Source organism: Mustelus asterias, chromosome 19, assembly GCF_964213995.1.
Source record: "Mustelus asterias chromosome 19, sMusAst1.hap1.1, whole genome shotgun sequence".
Taxonomy (NCBI): domain Eukaryota; kingdom Metazoa; phylum Chordata; class Chondrichthyes; order Carcharhiniformes; family Triakidae; genus Mustelus; species Mustelus asterias.
The window spans coordinates 67,752,587-67,775,393 of NC_135819.1; the positions used below are offsets into that span (position 1 = coordinate 67,752,587).

A 22,807-nucleotide genomic window follows, 5' to 3' on the forward strand; every position below is an offset into this window, starting at 1 on the left:
TATTGTTAAAGCACAGAAGAAGGCCATTCGGTCCATCGTGTCTGCACTGGTTCTGTAAATGAGCATTATGACTTAGTGCCATTCTCCTGCCTTTTTCCCGTACCCCTGCACATTGTTTCTATTCAAATAACCATCTAATGCCCTCTTGAAAGCCTCCATTTACCTTGCCTCCACCACACTTCCAGGCAGTGCATTCCATAATGAAACACTTATGTGAAAAAGTTCTTTCTCACATCATATTTGCTTCTTTTGCAAATCACTTTAAATTTGTGCCCTCTTGTTTTTGATTCTTTTACAAGAAAGAACAGTTTCTCCTCCCTACTTTGTGCAGCCCCCTCATGGTTATGAACATCTTTATCAAAACTCCTCTTAGCCTTCTTCTCTCCAAGGAGAACAGTCCCATCCTCTCCAATCTCTCCTCAGAACTGATGTTTCTCATCCCTGGATCCAGTCTTGTAAACCTCTCCTGCACTCTCACCAATGAGTTAACATCATTCTTACAGTGTGGCATCCAAGGTAAATCGATAAATTAATGGTTATGTAACAGCAAGTTTGTGCTTTGCAAACCCTTAGATTGTATGAGGAAGGGAAAACTGATGAAGTTGAGGAGCTCCATAGTCTTCCAGTTCTGGGAAAGCATTGGTTAGAGCAGGAGAAGGGTCAGTGCCACGGCTCTCACACTCCTGGAGCAGAGTGAACTATCAGCAAGTGCACACATCCATGCATGTCCAACAATGGAAATGCAAGGCTGTGTGCTTGTGGTTTGTCTGTAGGTACCGGTCTCCCTATAAAATAAGGGCATGCGATTGATCCTTTCAATTTCATCTCAGTGAGGATGTAAAGAGGAGAAAGGGCACAGGAAATGGCCTGTTGGGAAGTTACGAGGATCAGGAGACACTGCTTGTGGTAACAATGTTAAATGAGGAAAGGCGAGATTGGCTGCTAATGGAGAGAGGTGCAGGATGCTAGAGGTGAAAGAGCAATCACCATTTAGACCAGTTCATTCTGGATAATCTACGCTTGGACTGTCCGAACTGTGAGCAAAGCCCATTACAGACAAACTGAGTGAAAACATTCCAGCAGTATTTGCTGAGCGTGAGGGCCAGATCTTTCTGCTGTTTGAAATTGGGCCGTGTAGCAATGGAGAAGAGGAAAAATTGACATTGTGCAGTTTCCATCCTAAGGTAGACTTCCCTTCGCTGTCAGTGTAGAATGTTCCCAGGTCAACTGTAGCATGAGGCAGGTCCAAAGCAAAGCTTCCTCCATTTCAACAATGTGCCTCAATTCCCAAGCTCAGAGGAGAACCATGCACCACTCCCACCCCCACTCCTCCAGTTTCCGCATCACGTCACCATTACCCACGGGGGTGTGATTGACAATGTGATTTTGTTTTTGAATGGGATGTGAGCATTGTTGGCAAGGCCAGCAATTAACCATCCCTAATTGCCCTTGAGAAAGTGGTGTTGAGCCACCTTCTTGAACTGCTGCAGTCGGTATACCCGCAGCGGTATTAAGACACATGAAGCTGCTTTCTGAATACACATGATTAAGTGCACAGTTGAAGTTGATACTTCACGTGATTGCCATTTAGATATTGATTAAGCACCAGCAAATTGTCCTGAAATAGCACAAGGTTCCTATGTGATGATGAGATATTAAATGTCTTTAATTTTTGATCAACCTTCAGGACATAAAGTGCTCGCCCTTGGAAACTTCTACCGATTCGCGTTCTTCTGACTATACGCGGATTTTCAGCTGCAAGTTTCTTCATCCAAGCAGAAATCTGAGGCGAAAACACAAATAGAGAATGTGTAAGTCACATCAATAAATCCCTGAATAAAGTCATCATTGAGAACCATGAAAAACAAGTGTTCTTAAAAGTACAAGTTTCTTAGACATTTCCTAGATGGGTTGGTGCATGAGTGGAATGTTTTCTATGATGCAACATAACAGACCTCTGTCTTGTTCTTCAGTTGGGGCATTGACTGATAATTGAGGATAGATACATCTTTCCTGGCAACCAGATGCAGCATTCCCCAATATTTCCTTATGCATCAGGCTCCATTGAAACATATGGAGACCCAGAGAACAAACTTGTGTTTACTTTTGTACCACCTTAACCTCATGAAATCATAGAATCCCTACAGTTCGGAAGGAGGCCATTCAGCCCATCGTGTCTGAACCGACCACAATCCCACCCAGGTCCTACTCCCGTAACACTTCATATTTACCCTGCTAATCCTCCTGACACTAGGGTCAATTTAGCATAGCCAATCAACCTAACCCGCACATCTTTGGACTGTGGGAGAAAACTGGAGCACCCGGAGGAAACCCATGCAGTTACGGGGAGAAAGTGCAAACATAGACAGTGACCCGAGGCCGCAATTGAACCTGGGTCCCTGGCGTTGTGAGACAGCTATGCTAACCACTGTGCCGCCCAAACCTGCTGGCAGATTCACAGACCCACATGCTCATGGGACTCGGCTGCTGTCGGGTCCCTACAGATTCTGCTGTTTGCATTTGGGGAGAAAGGTGTGCCTGTAGTCAACTGCAATCTTCTAAACCAAAGAGGCATCTGTCAAAGTTGAATTGAATTATCCTGTGCTTTCAGTGGGAGAGCTGAGTTTGAAGGGAATACAAATCAGAGACAGAAAAATCATCCTCCCCCCCTCTCCGATTCTCCCACCTGTGGTTGCATTGAGTGAGACTTCAACGGGAATGTAAGATTGTTGAATTCACGCAATTGATCCAAAGGAAGGAGCCACTTCCGTCAGTATCCTATGATTCACCACAAACTCTGTTTCCTAGCTACCACCTCTATTCCTCTCCCTGTCACTGACTCAGGTTGAACCAGCCAACTCACAGACCCAGCGTCCAATATGAAATGAAGGTGTTTTCTGAACTCAATGATAGAATTTTACAGCCCCCCCTACACATCAATGGGTTTGCAGGCAGGATGGGTGTTAAATTTCTGAAGGTGGCCTTCCCACCCACTATCTGCCCACCCCTGACATGTCTGAAACTTTACTGGGACACAGGTGGGGACTAGAGTGGCAGGTTTGCCCTTACCCCAATACCGCCTGATTGAATCCCTTAAATGGCCAATTATCCAGTTACAAATTTGAAGTTAGCAGGATTAGGTCAGGGATTGGGAGTTAGGGAGGCAGTGGAAGCCTGGCAGGTTATCCTGCTTGGGCCTCAGGTGGAAAGGAGGGGGAGATTCTCCCTCACCGGCCCCCTCCCCCGATTGGGCCTCTTCCCTCCCATCACCTTTTCAACCTAACCAACACCTCCCTCACTCCCCCACATCTTTCCCCGCCCCCCCCCCCCCCCCCCCCCCCCCGCCCCCCCCGCACCCCCCCACCACCACCACCACCACCACAAACCTCAGTCTCCACTAGGAAACCCCCACTCTTATTTTGTCCTGGGTTCCCAGCACTTGGATCTGTGGATTGCCTGTAGTCCCCGCAGTGGCTACCACTTTTGGTGGCATTGCTGGGATTATGGTGCTTCCAACCAATTAGATTGGGTGACTGTTCTCTCAAGTGGAACTTCACAGAATTGTTACAGCACAGAAGGAGGACATTCGGCCCATTGTATCTATTCCAGCTCTTCGAATGAGCAATTCACTTAGTGCCATTCTCCCCAGAACCCTGCACATTCTTCCTGTTCGAATAACAGTGATTGAGGGGTTAACTTAGCATCTTCAGGAGCGTTAAATGGCTGTGGGGAGCCGACATTGAAACCCGGCCACCCAAAAGATCCTTCCCCATATTCTCTTCATTATCAAGACTACCAAATTCCACCTCCAGAGCCTCACCTCCTGCCTCAATCCAACTGCTACTGAAACCCTCCTCCATGCCTGTGTCAGACTCGACTATTTCAATAGTCTTCTGGTCAGCCCCCATGTCCTATCACCCTCTGTAAACTTGATCTCATCCAAAAAACTCCTTCAATATCTGAAATCACAACAATCCTTCACCCCTGTGTTTGCTGATTTGATCCGCAGTCCTGCAATGCCTTGGATTTTAAAATCTCAGCCTAATGTTCAAACTGGTCTTGGCTTTGTCACCTCCTCCTCAAAAGGTCTCTGCATTCCTCCATTTCTGGCTTGCTCGATTTCCCTGAGGTTTTGAAATATCCTCCTGTGAGCCTCCTAACTTCTCCAACCCTCTCCCATCCTTAAAGCCACTCCTCAAAATCCATCTCTTTGCCTCAGACATTTGGTGACCTGTCCTAATATCTCTTTCATGTGGCCTGGTCTCAGTCTTTGTTTGAGAACAGTCCTGTAATCAGCCTTAGGATGTTTTAAACCTGCTGTAGAAATGTAAGTTGTTGTTGGCGCTGAACCAGCTAGCTATGGTCTGGTCTAGTAACATTGAGGATAAAACTGCAGGTTATACAGTTCCTCACCTCTCTCAGTTTGTGGTAGGCTCCGTAATCAAAGTTGTTGGTGTCATTTTTCGGCTTAGAGAACAACTGCTTTACATGTTCTTTATTCACCAAAGTCTGAAAAGCAAGATTAAACAAATTCAGTTTCAAAAACTGAACTGGAGAAATATCTGATTAATAATATTCAAATTTACAAAAAAAAACCTTATCCCAACTGAAAGCACTTTACACAATGGATTAGGTATTGCCATCCAGTGTCTGTTGTTTTCTCACATCCCTACAGCATCCATTCTGTACCAGCTGCATCCCCCAATGAGGTGGATGAAAGATGGTTATAAAGACTGAATGCTGACCAGAACACCCTAGGATAACTTGATAACATTCTTCAAATAGAATCAAGGGATCATGATAGGGTTGCCAACTTTGGTTGGATACATTCCTGGGGGTTTTACCATGTGAACTCCTCCTGGCTCCAATTGCCAGGTGAGTCACCCGATGAAGGAGCAGTGCTCCGAAAGCTCGTGATTCCAGATATACCTGTTAGACTGTCACCTGGTGTTGTGAGACTTCTTACTATGCCCACCCTAGTCCAGCGCTGGCATCTCCACATCACAGTCCCATTTTGACAGTTGCTTATGAATCTGCTTCCACCACCCTTTCAGACAATGGGATCCAGATCATAAGGACTCACTGCGTGAAATAGTTCTCATCTCCCCTCTGGTTCCCCTGTCAAGAGTCTGTGCTATTTGATTATCAACCCCCTGCCAGTGGACACAATTTCTTCCTATTTATCATATTATCATCCCAATTAACTTCAGTTTTAAAGCTTATTCATTAGTGTCACAAGTAGGCTTACACTAACACTGCAATTAAGTTACTGTGAAAATCCCCTAGTCGCCGCACTCCTGTTCGGGTACATTGAGGGAGAATTTAGCATGGTCAACCAGCATGTCTTTCGGACTGTGGGAGGAAACTGGACCACCCGGAGGAAACCCACGCAGACATGGGGGGAGAACATGCAGACTCAGCACAGACAATGACCCAAGCTGGGAATCGAACCCGGGTCCCTGGCACTGTGAGGCAGCAGTGCTAACCATTGTGCCACCATGCCACCCTATATTCAAGCACCTATATTAAATCTCCCCTTAACCTTCTCTGCTCTAAGAAGAATAATCCCTAAATAGGGGGACCAAAAGGACTTTTGATGTGGTCTCACCAGGGGTAAGTACAATAGTTTTAATTTCATCTTCTTGTATAGATAGACATATTACACTCCTGTGTATGACACTAATTCTGTTTCCTATTTTAACAGCCCTGTAACATTGTGCTGGTGTTTAGTGACCTGTCCTTATCACAAGCTGAGGAGAGGCAGTAAACAGCCAAACTGCCTCTCCACTCAGTCACAAACTGGCAGCTCACACAGCATGGGCCAGGAGTTTGGAAGATTTACCTGTAGGTTCTTGATCATGACGAAATATGTGATACCATTAGACTTCAGAAAGGATTTGACAGTGCGAACATGCTTGCGAGGGACCCGGAGTTCGATCGGGAGGGCAGCATTTTCAGGTTCTTTCCAGAAATCGAGCTGCAAAGGAGACATTTCTGAGTTCAACTCATTATATAAAACAGTGTCAGCTATGGCTTTGATAACATGCTTGCCCCAGAGTCAGAAGGTTGAGAGTTCGAATCCCACTCCTGTGCATGGTTTTTAAAAATGTGTTTATTGCCCGTCCCTAATTGTCCTTGGGAATGTGGTGGTGCGCCACCCTCCTGAACCACTGCAGTCCAACGGTTGTAGGTGCACCCACTGTGCTGATAGTTAGGCATTTCAATGCAGGATTTGGATCCAGTGACAGTGAAGGAACAGCATTATATTACCAAGTCAAGATGGTGTGTAACTTGGAGAGGAACATGAAGGTGGTGGGGTTCCCAAGTGTCTGCTGCCCTTGTTCCTTTAGCTGGTAGAGATCACAGGTTTGGAAGGTATCAAAGGAGGTTTGGAAAGTCCCTACAGTGAATCTTGTGCATGATACAACCATTGTGAGCCAGAGGGATAGTGCGAGTTTATGTTGGTGGATGGGTTGTCGATCAAGTTTGCTTTGGCCTGGATGGTGTTGAGGTTCTTGAGCTGCACATAAACTAGAAAGGCTCCTGTACAGCGCTGAGGGTGTGCTGCACTGTCAGAGTTGCTGTTTCACATGGCGATGTGAAATTGAGTATCCATTATCTGGTCTCTGGGTTGGAGGCAAGGCTCCCATGCCTCTAGTTTAATTTGAAGAGCAAGGGAGTTATGCCTCATATCCTGCCCAAAATGGGATGCCTGAGGTTGTGAAGGACCCTAAAAGCAAGTTTGTTTTAGCGCAAGTCATTTCACCGAGGACCCAGTGTTGTTGCCTCAACAACCCTGGCAAGCAGTTCCGGCAATGAGACCAACCCAACACTGATGATTCATGTTCACGTTCTCTGTTATCACACAACCTGGTCACCAAGCACAGAGAGCAGGTCTTTTTGAGAAACCAAAATGATGAACCTACACCCACACAGCAAAAGGCTGCCAAGGGTCAGAGAGAAGGTCAGGTAGACCAAGATGCATTGGAAGTGTGACACTCATGTTGCATTGTCAAAGAGTAGAGAGAGAAGGGACGATTGGCTGAGATAGTAGGTCTACAATTTTGGGGTCATCCCACCTGTATGTGTCTGTCAATATGATTGTCTGGCCTAAGGCCCCAGGTTCTCCAAATGACCCAATGCCTTGGATGTAGTGAAACTTTGCAGTTAAATTGGAACAATTACCTTCAAATGCTTCAATTCCTCCAGGGACTTCACTCGTGCCAGCTGCTCCTCGTTGTTGACATGGATACGCAATACCTGGTGACTAAAGGATTAAGAAAATGGAGGTCCAGGTCATTTCAAATTCAAATGATGATACATATGAACATACAAAACTGTAGACCAGATGCTTACATGGACACTGGGACAATGTGGGTGCACGATGGGTCACATGACAGGAGTTTGGGCGTTCTCCCCTGGGTGCGGGCAGACACATAGCTTGTAAGAGGTGCTCTGTATTACCAATAAACCTTTATTGTTGTTAGTCCTTGGTTGCCAGTTATTGCCACCCAATATTGCAGAAACGAAACGGACAAAGAAGATGATGAGGCCATTGATCTTCTCCATTTACGCAATAATGCAGCCATGTACTTCATTGTCTCAACCAATAATAATGCCTCAACTTCACAAACAAGCAATAAGGGGCAAATCTGTGGCCTATTCTGGAAAACCTGAGAAATTTCTTCCTGTGTCCTGCAGCAATCAGGAAAGTCTAATCCACAGCACCGTGTAATTCACAGCTAGTTAGCATGTTACCTGCTGCAACTAAAAATGTCCTCTTTGCATTGAAGAGAGTTGGCATTTAACCAGACACTCTCTTAGGCCTGGATTTTCACAGAGCATCTCTGGCTCCACCAAAATTACACTAAGCCCTGTGGGAGGTAATGAACAAACCGAGGCTTCCAAGGCCGTGTAGAACTTCAACAAAAACAGCTTTATTCAACATGCATGATGGAGAGCAGAACTCGTGGCGTAACTATAACTTGTCCCGAGCCACTCTACTGATCATTGGCTCTTACAGATTCTTATACCCCTTTCTTTACATTACAAAGCATTACATTTACATCAGGTCATCATATTGTTACTTTGAATTGGTTACAGTTTTGTTTTTGATTACACTATACGGATCCATTGTCTTGTGTGTTTTAGTTTTTAAATGTTTTCTGGACATCTCCTGTCTACCTGTTTATAATATCAAAGCGTTGTGTTTGTCAAACTGATTTCGATGGGATGTTAATTGTCCCATCTCCTGGATATTTGATTAAGTTTTCAGAGGCACAATGATTCCTCTAGATCTTTTGGAGCCTTAATAAGTGATATCAGTTCTCATATGGTTGTTGTAATCTTGGAGTGATCCCACCTGGGGTGTGACTGTTTCAGTGCACATCCATGGTTCATTGAAGTATCTGTACATATTTAAGTGTAGCTACCTTCTGATTGATCCAATTTTCATTAGTGGGATGACCAAAACCTGACTTGTGAGCTTCAGACCTTTGAGGAATAAATCTAAAGCTTCCAGAGCTATTTGGAGAAGTATTGTACCCTTTGGAAAAGTCCAGGTACTCCAATGAAATAGGCCTAGAATCCCTTTTGGGAGAGATAAAATGAACAATGAGAGAGGTAAGGTGCCCTTTGGGAGAGGCAAGATTCTCTTTGGGGTTAAAAGTAGACATGAATGGACGTATAAAATAGGGCTGTCGAGTCATTTAAATCACCTGCCCTTTAAATAAAAAAGTCTGCATTTTTAAAAAGAGCTTGCTATTTCATTCTGTCACTTGACATAAGTGTGAGGGTTATATTTATAAGATTTATGCTGCATGACTGATTTCACAACCATCCATTATGACAGTGGGGTGCCTGCCAGTTCATAGTTTGAAAAAAAAACTTTAAAAATCTTAAAATGCCAATGGCTTTAAAAGCCACTGTGGCCTGGGACCAATATAGGAGCTCCCTTCCAGGGTTCCATGGGTACAAGTAAGGCATCTCACCTCACTGGCAACCACACATCGCTGCATCACCGAGGTGATAAATTCCCTCTTTAAAAGGCAGGAGAATTTGTGCACTTCAGAACAGATCCAGAGAGCCCAGCTGAGAGGTCATGGGCTTCAGGATCATTGTGAACCCCATAAGTGCAGCGGGATATTGCTATCATGCAAATGGTGACCAGAACTCCCTGGGAGTGGCCTGGAAGCTTCATTAATAGAAGAGGTTCCAATAAAACCCTCGTCAGACCCCACTTGGAGTACTGTGCTCAGTTCTGGTCGCCTCACTATTGGAAGGATGTGGAAAAGATTGAAAGGGTGCAGAGGAGATTTACAAGGATGTTGCCTGGATTGAGTGGCATGCCTTATGAGGATAGGCTGAGGGAGCTCGGTCTTTTCTCCTTGGCGAGACGAAGGATGAGAGGAGACCTAATAGAGGTGTGTAGAGGGTGGTGGAGGCAAACTCAATAGGGTCTTTTAAGAGACTCCTGGATGAGTACATGGAGCTTAATAGGATGGAGGGTTATAGGTAGGTCTAGAAGGTAGGGATGTGTTCGGCACAACTTGTGGGCCGAAGGGCCTGTTTGTGCTGTAGTTTTTCTATGTTCTATGTTCTATGAAACAAATGTGCAATTGGTGCGTGGCCACAGGAGAAATATCCTCCAAGTGTGTGATCAGTTCCGATGGAGCCCTGTTTTTAAGGCAGAGGTAGATAGATTCTCGATAGGAAAGTGGGTGAAAGGTTATCAGGGGTAGGCAGGAATGTGGGGCTGAGGTTACAATCAGATTAGCCATGGTGTTATTGAAGAGTGGAACAGGCTCGAGGGACTGAGTGGCCTACTCCTCTTCCTAGTTTCTATGTTTGTATGTTAAACATTCCAAAATACATTTATAATCGTGCTATACTGCATAAAAAGTCAACCATAGTCCTCGTACATTTGCAACTGCCTGTGTTCTGAGTGCCTTTGCTCCTTTGCAATGCTAACCCAGTGGCTACAGCATGGTTTGTGGAGAATGTTGACTTTTAATGGGGCAGACTGCAGGTGTCCTTGCTGGACCACCTCGAACAAGCCTGGCCCTGGAAGGCCTGACTGTGGACTGCATCACCTTGACTTGGGCAGCTGACTGGCAACAGTAAGGACACTGGCAGGGTAACAGTGGTGGGAGAATAGGTGCTGCCATCCTGAAAGAGGACAATAAGTATGTGCTCCATGGAGCCATTGATATTCTTCAATGGTAGCATATTGTTGAACTGCTGACACATCCTTCAAGTCCTTTTGAATAGTGGTCACCTGCAGCTATGATGACAACAGTCTGAACTCAGGTGCTTTCAGCCTGAGCTTCCATAGCAGCACCCACATGTTGGGTGGTTTCTGCTTGTACAGCAATGGAAGGTATGACATTGCACGTCAGATGCTGCATCATGGTTGTTAGTGGAATTGGAAACCATACAAACTGGAAGCAGGAGTAAGCCATTTGGCCCCATGAGCCTGCTCTGCCACTCATTCTGATTACAGCTGATCATCAAATTCAATATCTAATCCCATCTTCCTCCCATATCCCTTGATCCCTTTAGCCCCAAGACCCAAATCTAATTTCTTCTTGAAGTCACACAATGTTTTGGCTTCAACTACATTCAGTGGTAGTGAATTCCACACATTCCTCACTCCCTGGGTGAAGAAATTTCTCCTCACCTCAGTTTTATCCTGAAACTATGATTGCCAGTTCTGGACTCCCTCACCTTCAGGAGTATTATTTCTGAACAGTGTGCGAGGCTAGTTGTGTAGTTGATAGAACATGGATAGTGATTGCATTGTCAAGGGCCTTGACAAATCATGTAAGGTCATTGAACTCCTTGTGGCATTTCATTCATATCTTTGCATTGATTTCAATGGCTATTTGAAAAGTATGCCTGGATCACCTCCTGATTCACCACCCTACATCTTCTCTCCACCTCCTGAACCAAGCCTTCAGTGTGGTGGTGGAAAATCCTAACGCTCGTTCTTTCTCACGTTTTCCATTCTTCCATCTTTAATATTATTGCAAAGAGAGGCATTTTGCTGAAGCTTTAGTTTTGCACTCATCAGGACAAATACAAGAATGCCAAATTTCAAATGATCACAGCAACAGGAGGAATGTGTGCTGATTGAATGGCAAATCGATGCTGATTGACTGCAGCATTGTCATGGAGAAAGCAGCAAGGAATTATAGCTTCCTCAAGCTCCAGGATAATTCAGAAAAGATGCAAGGCTTGAACATATTCCCTTTGGTTGCAGAGAATGACTCCCAACTTCCCCAACAGAATGACTCCCATCTTCCCCAAAATGGTATACTTGTTAGAGAGGGGAATGACCTCAGGGGACTCCTGCACTGACTGCCTGCCCCTTCTGGCGGTCACCCATCTATCTGACTGCACCTTCGGTGTGACCACGTCTCTAAAGCTCCTATCTATGACGCTTTCCGCCTCCTTCATGCTCCTAAGTGCATCCAACTGCTGCTCCAACCTATCCATGCGTTCTGTAAGGAGTCGCAATTGGGTGCACGTCCTGCAGACATAGTCACCTGAGACACTGGAAGCGTCACGGATCTCCCACATCTCACAAGTGCAGCACTTAACCCCATTGACTGACATTTCGAGCACCAAGTAAATTATTTGAAAAAATGTATAAAACTCTTACCTTCACTTTTACCTTCTCACAGTGGCCTTTTGTTTTTGGTTAGAGGAGGAGGGAGGGAGGGAAACACTAATGTTGTGTTTCAGGCTTCCCGCTCCTTCACACCAGATCTTCTGCTTCCCACTTCTTGGTAAATGTTGCTGGTCCGACTTCTCCCAGAATGCACCAGTGAAGTCCCTCAGCCACTTCTACCGGATGCTCTAATTCCTGTTTATCACTGGAGGTGATCTTTATCCTTTGCACCCTTTCTTGATCAAGGGGGTAACATTTACAATTCTCCACTCAACTGGCAACACCCCTGCATCTAAGATCATGATGTGGACATCTCTTTAACCTGTGCTTAATGCTCCCTCCACTCACATTGTCTGTATCTTTAAGACCTGGTTGGCTGTAGAGATTCGCATTCTAATCAGTATTCTGAAACTTGATTTTGTGTCTCTGTGCCCTGTTTGAGAGCAGATTTCCACTCCACCTGACGAAGGAGCAGCGCTCCGAAAGCTAATGGTATTTGCTGCCAAATAAACCTGTTGGACTTTAACCTGGTGTTGTTAAAACTCTTTCTAAGATCATGGTCAGAACCTTCTACACCCCAATTTCTCCCAGCATCCTCCAATCTGGTCCTGGTAACTTATCAACTTGAAATACAGCCAGCCTTTGTAATATTTCCTTCTTACTGATTTTTAGCCTATCCAGTACCTCAAGTCTCTCCTCTTTTTAGTATTCATTTATATATTTGTTAGTAATGATTTGATTCTGGACAAAGCAGAAGTACTTGAAACCTAGATTATATTTTATAGATAGATGTAGCTTGATTTTTGATTAATTTATAATTAATTAATCTTGCCATTGTTTACTTACTTCCTTATTTTAGTACGCTCTTAAATCTTACATATTGTTTCTGTGTACCAGACTTATTTGGATCCCTTTAACATTGCTTATTCTATTTAGTTCATTTTAATTTTATCCACTTTACTATTTGTTCATTTATGTTTTTAAATTTTTGCTGTTGGCCCTTGGTTTAAATTACTTAGCATTTTATTTCCCCTCTGCACCAAATGGGTGGCATGATGGCACAGTGGTTAGCGCTGCTGTCTCACAGCGCCAGAGATCTGGGTTCAATTCTGGCCAAGGGTGACTCTCTGTGAGGAGTTTGCATGTTCTCCCCGTGTCTGCATGCGCTTCCTTCAGGCGCTCCAGTTTCCTCCCGCAGTCCAAAGACGTGCAGATTAGGTTGATTGGCCATGCTAGATGGCCCATTAGTGGGGACTAACAGGGTAAATATGTGGGGTTATAGGGATAGAGCCTGGGTGGGATTGTTGTCAGTGCAGGCTCGATGGGCTAAATGGCCTCCTTATTCACTGTAGGGATTCTATGATGATTTCCACCCTTACTAAGCTCCAAATAGTTATAAAATCTGTGTGTGGGACTATGAATACAAATGCTGGTGTTTATAAGGGACCGGGCACTTGCATGAAATATTTGCTTCTATAAGGGATTAAGTAGTTGAAGTAATTTAAATGTAGTGAATACATTTTTATGAATGAGTGTTTTTTTAAAATAAAGTTTGAAACAGAATCTAAGAAATTTATTTGATTTTAGCATGGCTCCTGAGGCCTGCCCATAGTGGAACCTGGGTGAGTTGGCATAGAGGATGTTAAGTGCAGAGTGGGGGAGGGAGGAAATGAGGTGGTGTGAGTTGGCACGAATGGGGAAAGGGGAGTGTGTGGGTATTAAAGGGGTGAGGGCGAGAGTGCTGTGTTTTGTTCTTGTTTTCTTTACAGCTGGGACAAAATACCAGAGCACTGAGGCCGACTTTTCACACAGCTCGCCTCACATTAGGCCATTCCTGTGGCTGTTTGTGCACTGTTTCCAGGGGTTGTAGATCCAACCCCTGACTTGAGGGTGAAAATCCAGGCCTTAGTCTCTGGGAGAAGAAAAACTATTAGAATATGTCAGGTCTTGGGAACAAATGGTATAACTGCTTCAGATGATAACTGATGTAATTTTTGGAAAAAGATTGAGAGATACAGTGAGTGCCACAGTCTATATCAGGTGCGGGAAATAAGGTTTTCTACATGAAGTGTATCACTTTACCAGCATTACAAACCATCTGGGATTGTCTGGACATTTCCAGGAATTACAGTCTAATTTCCAGGAATTAGAGACCGTAATTAAACCCGGGGAGAATATCATAGGGGCATTAACAAATCATTCTTTGAACATTGTCATTTATTATAAAATGTTGGATATAAGAAGCAACAGACAGTTTGGCTGACAGTAAAGAGTCCTCTAATTGGATATGGAAAAGACTATTCACTTGCCAATTTGTGTAGGAAGTCATGGGGATTGACATTTTAGGTGACCAATCGTGAAATTGTGGGGACAGGGAGATTGGAGGCAGAAGGTCATGTGATGATACCTCCAGGAATGCATCCAACCAGAGTTGGCAACCCTTCCCTTTCCGACTAAAAGTGCTGATGTGCCTTCTGGACCAGCAGCTGTAGAAAACATCTCACAACGTACTGTGTCCTCTTCTTTTTCATTCCCATTGCTTGAGCGTCACAGGAAGAAGAGTCACATGGACGCGAAACAAAATCTGCATTTCTCTCTCTGCCAGGCCTGCCGAGTCTTTCCAGCATTCTCTGTTTTTATCTCAGGATTTATTGCCTGTCCCTGTAAAAATAATGGTGGCTGATTTTGATTCACTGCGCAGAAAGGAATCAATTTAAACTGCATTCGAATGAATAAATACTAACTCCCCACGCTTCTCCCCAGGGAGCAGGTTCCATTCTGACCAGTCACCCACTGAAATATTGTTTCCAGGGTTTGGAATTCAGCCCCTCCCTTAAGTACAGGCCTTGTCCCCCGTGTAGACATCTTCGACTGCTATGTCATTGGTAAGCTACCTGGAAGATGCCATATGAAGTTAGATGACTCAATTCCACCAGCAGTCTGTCCTCCAAGAAGAGCATCCTTAGCCTGTAGTCAATGAACTACATCTGATAACAACACCAGGAGTCATAACGCCCACAGATGAGGGCACAGTATGCGTTTCAGCAATGGCGGCTGCAGTAAAGAAAGATGGCATGGTCAGGGTTTGCATCGACCCAGTTCACTTAAACAGGATGTTGCTTAGACCTCATCACCCTATGAAGATGGTTGAATAGGTGATAGCTGACATGCTCAATGCCAAGATTTGCAGCATCTTGGATGGGAAATGCAAGTCCTGGCAAATCCTGCAGTGATACATGGCCATGCCCTGCAGCTGAACAACTTTGTGATAGCTTTGGACGGTGCCCATTACATATGAAACTGACAATGCCTACTGCAGGTATCAGGACCAATCAACCTCCACAATACCCCAGCCATCCAACCTACAATCCAAGCCCCCTACTCCAGTGGAAATGGAGGCTCTTCCAGAGACCAAAGCAGCAACCTTTCAGCCATTGGGTGTATACCGAAAGGATGCCTAATGCCATCCACTCTGAGGACACCAACCCAACAGCAGCTCCAGCACACCCAACTGGCACAATCACATGCTCAGGGCATATGACTAAACCAAATGCAAGGTTCCAAGACTATGTCACAGATTAGTCTACAACAGGCCTTCATTTATTTCAAAGAAAGTGTGGGGAAAGGAACAAAAACAGAAAATGCTGGAAAATCTCAGCAGGTCTGACAGCATATGTGGGGAGAGAGTAGATGATCCTTCATGATGAAGAGTCATCCAGACTCGAAACGTTGGCTCTATTCTCTCTCCACAGATGCTGTCAGACCTGCTGAGATTTTACAGCATTTTCTGTTTTTATTTCAGATTCTGACAACCCAGTATTTTGCTTTTATCTTAAGGTGGGGAAAGGAGATATGAAGGTCTATGCATCAGCAGATTAATCTGCGTTCTGCACAATGTAAATAGTTACATGTCGTTAGCCTGTTCAATTTGTATGTTGTAAGTAGTCTGCATCCAGTGACTGTTCTGTCACACTGTTACACCCCACAACCCACCAGCTGTCCCAATGTAAGCAGGAAAGATCACGAGTGGTCATGCGGACACTGTGATGACGTGGGCACACAGGGGATCTCCTGGGAGTGTGGGCAGACACACAGCATGTAAGAGTTGCTCGGAGTATTCAATATTGTTCTAAGCCCTTAGTCTACACCCTGGGTTCACCTGGATAAGGTGAGATAGCTTGTTATGATTGACATAGCCTAGTCGCTTTAGAATTGTAAAAGCAATCACAGTACCACTCCCTTTTCCAGTGAGAACATGCCCAACTTTACAGTTACTGGTTGATAAACAATTCCAACAGAAGTTACATCATTAGTATTAGCCTATTCATTCTCTGACACTGAATGATGTTCTGCACATTTGCTGCACGTGTTGCAGCTTTATGTATTTATGTTAACCTCACATTACAAAATGCTGCACTATTGATAAAGTCGATCTCGGATAATCTGACCCAATACTGGGCCGTGACATCTCCTTGGTAGATTGTTATGGGGGGTGGGTCGGAGGGTTACTGACAGAGCGATCAAACCTCTCCACAGTGAGGGAAATTTAGCAGACAAGAGCTAACAGGCAAACTCTTCTGAGCTTGGAACTTTCCAGAAGGCGATTAAATAGCAGAATGTCTGTTACCTCAGCTAGGGGCCATCCCTGGAATAAAACCTAGTGAAAATAAAATATGAGGAAACAAAAGAAGTTTCAGCAAGTGAATTACTTGTGACTTTTCAAGCCTAATATTTATTAGTTTGCAAAAGTGACAGGTATATGGGAATGGGTGCTCTTCACCATTTTGATATCTTTCAGATATTCGAGGCCCCAAAGTCAGATTGTCCTACACTGCTCAACTTCATAAAGTCAATCCACTAATTCAGGGGCTCCCAAACTGGGATCTGAGGAACTTGGGGAGTCAGGGGGTGCTTGCCAGGGGGTCAGCGGGAGCCTGTCAGGGGGTCAGCAGGTGCCAGAGGGTCAGCGGGAGCCTGTCAGGGGGTCAGCAGGTGCCAGAGGGTCAGCGGGAGCCTGTCAGGGGGTCAGCAGGTGCCAGAGGGTCAGCAGGGGCCTGCCAAGAGGTCAGCAGATGCCAGGGGGTCAGCGGGAGCCTGCCAGCAGGTCAGGGAGCTCAGCAGGTGCCGGGGGTCAGCGGGAGCCTGTCAGGGGGTCAGCAGGTGCCAGAGGGTCAGCGGGAGCCTGCCAGGGTGTCATTGAGTGCCGGGGGTCAGCCTGCCAGGGGGTCCGTGGGAGTCTGCCAGGGGGCCAGCAGGTGCCAGGAGGTCAGCAGGTGCCAGGGAGTCAGCAGGTGCCAGGGGGCTAGCGGGTGCCAGGGGGTCCGTGGCAGGACAGGCTCATTTGTAAAATTGGAAATATACTGCACAGTTGCTTGTCCAATGAGAGGCTGGTCTCTCTCTGATTGGACGAGCTGGGAACAGCATGAAACTAAAATCTGCTGACCTCTTGGCAGGCCCCTGCTGACCCTCTGGCACCTGCTGACCCCCTGACAGGCTCCCGCTGACCCTCTGGCACCTGCTGACCCCCTGACAGGCTCCCGCTGACCCCCTGGCACCTGCTGACCCCCTGACAGGCTCCCGCTGACCCCCTGGCAAGCACCCCCTGACTCCCCAAGTTCCTCAGATCCCAGTTTGGGAGCCCCTGAATTAGTGGATTGACTTTATGAAGTTGAGCAGTGTAGGACAATCTGACTTTGGGGCCTCGAATATCGACTTTATCAATAGTGCAGCATTTTGTAATGTGAGGTTAACATAAATACATAAAGCTGCAACACGTGCAGCAAATGTGCAGAACATCATTCAGTGTCAGAGCAAGAGTGGACTGTGAAGTGATGGGAAGAGTCAGAACAGAATCCAGAGCAGGTCTCAGAGCAGAACCCAGGGCAGGTCTCAGAGCAGAACCCAGAGTGGGTCTCAGAGCAGAACCCAGGGCAGGTCTCAGCGCAGAACCCAGAGCGGGTCTCAGAGCAGAACCCAGGGCAGGTCTCAGAGCAGAATCCAGAGCAGGTCTCAGAGCAGAACCCAGAGCGGGTCTCAGAGCAGAACCCAGAGCGGGTCTCAGAGCAGAACCCAGGGCAGGTCTCAGAGCAGAATCCAGAGCAGGTCTCAGAGCAGAACCCAGAGCGAGTCTCAGAGCAGAACCCAGAGCGAGTCTCGGAGCAGAACCCAGAGCGGGTCTCAGAGCAGAATCCAGAGCGGATTTTAGAGCAGAATCCAGAGCGGGTCTCAGAGCAGAATCCAGAGCGGGTCTCAGAGCAGAATCCAGAGCGAGTCTCAGAGCAGAACCCAGAGCGGGTCTCAGAGCAGAACCCAGAGCGGATCTCAGAGCAGAACCCAGAGCGGGTCTCAGAGCAGAACCCAGAGCGGGTCTCAGAGCAGAACCCAGAGCGGATCTCAGAGCAGAACCCAGAGCGGGTCTCAGAGCAGAACCCAGAGCGGATCTCAGAGCAGAACCCAGGGCGGATTTCAGAGCAGAACCCAGAGTGGGTTTCAGTGCAGAACCCAGAGCAGGCCTCAGAGCAGAGCCCAGAGCGGGTCTCAGAGCAGAACCCAGAGTGGGTCTCAGAGCAGAACCCAGAGCGGATCTCAGAGCAGAACCCAGAGCGGGTCTCGGAGCCAAACTTAGCGCGTGGTGAGTGTGTCTGATACGAGTATCAGCTTTCCAGCATCACTATCCTATTAAAAATGACAAAGGCCAGGATAAGACTATTTTTTAAAAAATAAGACAACTTTTTAGATGGCCCACTCCTAAAATGGGTACTATTTCCAGGGGTTAATGTTAAGGGGCTATGGGAGAGTGGTTTGGCAAGGGGTCAATTAGTGGAGGCCATGTTGCTGTTGAAAATATTTGAGACTGGGTGCCTCTTTCTAACTCCTAATATATACATAGTTATAATTAGAAATACTTACATTTGATTTCTGTGTTCATGTCTCTTTTGTGGCAAAATGGGGCATCGACATGTTAAGAATGCTTGGAGTTCCTTGATGCTCTTGGGAGGTCACTAGGGGTTCTGCTGCTTGCAAAGTTTGGGAAACCCTGCCCTAATTTAAAGGATATTATGTTTTTTCCCCACCTCTCTGAGACAAAATAAATTAAACATTGTTGTAATTCCGTCTTTCCACCAGATGTCCAGCTCCAGTGTGGCTCACTGAGTATCATGCTCAGCTCTTAGTCTTAAGGTTGATTAGATTTGATTTATTATTGTCACATGTATTGGGATACAGTGAAAAGTATTATTTTTTGCACGCTATACAGACAAAGCATACCATTCATAGAGTACATAGGGGAGAAGAAAAGGAGAGGGTGCAGAATATAATGTTATAGTCATAGCGAGAGTGTAGAGAGTTTAAGAGAGTGAGAGTACAGTTTTAAAAGCATAGAACAAGAGTAAAAGATAGAATTAGAGGGTGTGCTGGGGACAGCTCGTAAGAAGTCGCTTCACTCCGGCGCCATCTTGAATCCTCTCAAGTCGCGCTCCAGATACTTTAGCACAAAAATCTAGGCCAACACTCCAGTGCGGCATTGAGGAGGTGCTGTCGCAAGTCTCAATATGATGAAACGTTACACTGCCTGCTCTCCCACATGGATGCAAAAGATCCCATGGCATTATCGCAAAGCAGAGTAGGGAAGTTATCCACAGACACCTGACAACAATTTATCCCTCAATTTCACTAAAAAAAACATTATCTGGCCATTACCACATTGAAAATTGGCCGCTGTGTTTCCTGAATAATAACAATGATTCAAAAGTACTTCATTGGCTGTAAAGTGCTTTGGGATGTCCTGAAATTGTCTCTAATTTGTATCGATCCATCTCTTTCAAAAGGGGTCAGTTGACCCGAACTGAATCTTTCTCTAAGAATTTGTTGCCCGTTAAGTAATTTATGGCGAGAAAAGTTCTATCTGACATCCAACCTTACCTGCAACTCATGAAAGCGTTACCTATGATGCCATATCCCAGGCTTATTGTCCAACTTAAACCGCTTATTTATTTTCACCTGATTGATATTTATTTTGATAGGTTGGATCATATCTTCCCTCAGTCTCTTTTTCTCGAATGAAAATATAGTTAGTCACCTGAGATTTTCTTCATCCTTTTTCCAAGGAATTAACCCCTTAACCCACTTAAAATAGGAGGGGGTTAATTACATTAGAAAAGGCTTAGCTAGAAGGCCTAAGGGAGTAGGCCTGCGAGAAGGCACTAGGAACAGATTGACTGTCACAACACCATAGCTCAAGGAAGGTTGCTGACCCAAGAAATTTACTCACCCGCCAAAAGTTACCCGACTACGAGCAGTCGCGAAGACAATGCTGAGAAAGAGCCAAAGTGCCCTCATTATCTGTGGAAATAAAGAATGAAATAGAAACAGTGTTACTCACTTTTTCACTTTAATATATTTTTTGATGGTAACTCAGGCACTGGTGACATGACATGTCATTGGGACATTTCCCCATATCTGGGTTTCTTCAAAGGCAAAGATATCTCCATTGGCTAATAGTTCAGCAAGTGGAATATCTAACACTCAAGGCTGCACAATGGGTCCATCATAAAAGTTTGGACAGAGCTCCTCCAAGTCAATCGAAGGATTATCAATAAAGCCGGCATCACGATGCCCGTATCTCAAAAAAATTTTTTTTTACAAAATATTTGCAGCAAGAAAAAGGCCTTTCAAGCCCATTCTCCACACAATCTTCATCCAAACCCGCCAGCCTGTCCTCTATTCCTTTCTTCATCATGTGCTTATCTAGTTTCCCTTAAATATATCTATCATACTCACTTCAGCTACACCCTGGGATGGCAAGTTTCACATTCTCGCCACTCTCTTAGGTCAATACTCTAAGGACCATCATAACCGTGACTCCACGCCCATGTGCATCACCATAGGGAGACCAGCTAGTTCCTCCTTCCCAAAAAAGAATCCTCCAGCACTCACCTTATTGTGTTGAGTTCTTCCACCTCAATCTGTTGGAATTTCCAATCTCAGAAGATCTTTGTGAGCCGCTTGGTGAAGTCTTTAACAACCGAGACAATTTGTAAAGGCAAGTTATTGAAACGGTGGGAGATTCCTGTCAGTGGCGGAGACTGGCAGCTGCAGTGTTACCAACGGTAACTGAGGTGTGACTATTTGTGCAATTCCACGGTTATCAATATAAGGAGGTGGATACCATAAAGCGTTGCGATAAGCTTGTGGTTGACACTTCCTTATAAAATTCGCAACTCTCTTCCTGAGGTATGCAATGAAATATGAGAACTTGTTGGCAACAGGAAGCTTTGTGAATCCTGTGTTGAGTTTGTTTTGCCCAAGGGCGAAAAATCTGATTTTTGGAACTTCTGCAAATTCTGCAACCAATTCGCTTGCAGGTGTCAGTTAGATGGTAACGTAAATCTTTGATCAGCGTGTTTTATTAAATGTATACTGCGCAGCCTTAAGGGAACGTTGTGAGTCTGGACACTATTGCAAGTTGGTCAGGTGGTTCGCAGATTTAAACCGAGTGGTTACAGAGAGCGGACAAAAGTTCAGAAGAAAATTGTCCAGCAAATTGTGGGATTTTGCATCATCCACAGTGTGCTGCATGGTTCAGTGAGTGAGGGCTACAGGAGACTCTGTGGATGCTGTGCCAAGTTTTGCTTTTGTCTCGTAGTGATAAATCTGATTTATAGAGCTTGCGAAAGTTCTGCTATGAATTTGGATTAACCCTGCACTTGGATGTAACAGCGTAAGAACTGGGAACAGGCATAGGCCATACTGTCATAAGAACATAAGAAATAGGAACAGGAGCAGGCCATCTAGCCCCTCAAGCCTGCCCCGCCATTCAATAAGATCATGGCTGATCTGAAGTGAATCAGTTCCACTTACCCGCCTGCTCCCCATAACCCTTAATTCCCCTACCGATCAGAAATCCATCTATCCGTGACTTAAACATATTCAACGAGGTGGCCTCCACCACTTCAGTGGGCAGAGAACTCCAGAGATTCACCACCCTCTGAGAGAAGAAGTTCCTCCTCAACTCTGTCCTAAACTGACCCCCCTTTATTTTGAGGCTGTGCCCTCTAGTTCTGGTTTCCTTTCTAAGTGGAAAGAATCTCTCCACTTCTACCCTATCCAGCCCCTTCATTATCTTATATGCATCTATAAGATCACCCCTCAGCCTTCTAAACTCCAACGAGTACAAACCTAATCTGCTCAATCTCTCCTCATAATTTACACCCCTCATCTCCGGTGTCAACCTGGTGAACCTTCTCTGCACTCCCTCCAAGGCCAATATATCCTTTCGCAAGTAAGGGGACCAAAACTGCACACAGTATTCCAGCTGCGGCCTCACCAATGCCTTGTACAGATGCAGCAAGACTTCTCTGCTTTTATATTCTATCCCCCTCGCGATAAATGCCAACATCCCATTTGCCTTCTTGATCACCTGTTGTACTTGCAGACTGAGTTTTTGCGACTCATGCACAAGGACCCCCAGGTCCCTTTGCACAGTAGCATGTTGTAATTTTTTTCCATTTAAATAATAATCCAATTTGCTATTATTTCTTCCAAAGTGAATAACCTTGCATTTGCAAACGTTATACTCCATCTGCCAGATCCGTGCCCACTCACTCAGCCTATTCAAATCTCTCTGCAGACCTTCCGCTTCCTCCACGCAATTCACGTTCCCACTTATCTTCGTGTCGTCAGCAAACTTTGTTACCCTACACTCGGTCCCCTCCTCCAGATCATCTATGTAAATAGTAAACAGTTGAGGCCCCAGTACCGATCCCTGTGGCACGCCACTAGTCACCATCTGCCAACCAGAAATCAACCAACTTGTCCCTCAAGTTTACTCTGCCATTTAATAAGAACATGGCTGATCTTCGACATCAACTTCACTTTCTCTCTCTACCCCCATCATCCTTTGATTTCCTTAGTACTCAAAAATATACTGATCTCAGTCTTGAATATGCTCAATGACTGACCATCCAGGATAGGATAGAGAATTCTGAAGATTCACAGCCCTCTGAGTGAATTACCTCAGTCAAAATGGCTGACACCTCATCCAGAACTTTGGGTAGAATTCTCCCATGCCCCCGCCAACAATTTCAATGTTGGGTGGGAGTGGCGGGGGGGAGAGAGATGTTGGTGGGAGGCTCAGAA

The 22,807-nt window shown here is 45.4% G+C and overlaps 1 protein-coding gene across 1 annotated transcript in view; it reads right to left on the bottom strand.

Annotated features, from left to right (window-relative positions):
- Positions 1 to 20,899, bottom strand: part of LOC144507585 (carboxypeptidase A1-like) — a 44,725-nt gene extending 23,826 nt beyond the window's left edge. Inside the window, exons 1-6 of the mRNA XM_078234739.1 lie at positions 20,606 to 20,899; positions 19,941 to 20,011; positions 7,186 to 7,267; positions 5,843 to 5,977; positions 4,414 to 4,509; positions 1,682 to 1,783 (exon numbers count right to left, since the gene is read on the bottom strand). Coding sequence (XP_078090865.1) covers positions 1,682 to 1,783; positions 4,414 to 4,509; positions 5,843 to 5,977; positions 7,186 to 7,267; positions 19,941 to 20,008 — 483 coding nt within the window. The 5' untranslated portion in view covers positions 20,009 to 20,011; positions 20,606 to 20,899. The remainder of the gene's footprint in view (positions 1 to 1,681; positions 1,784 to 4,413; positions 4,510 to 5,842; positions 5,978 to 7,185; positions 7,268 to 19,940; positions 20,012 to 20,605) is intronic.
- Between the last annotated feature and the right edge of the window lie 1,908 nt (positions 20,900 to 22,807).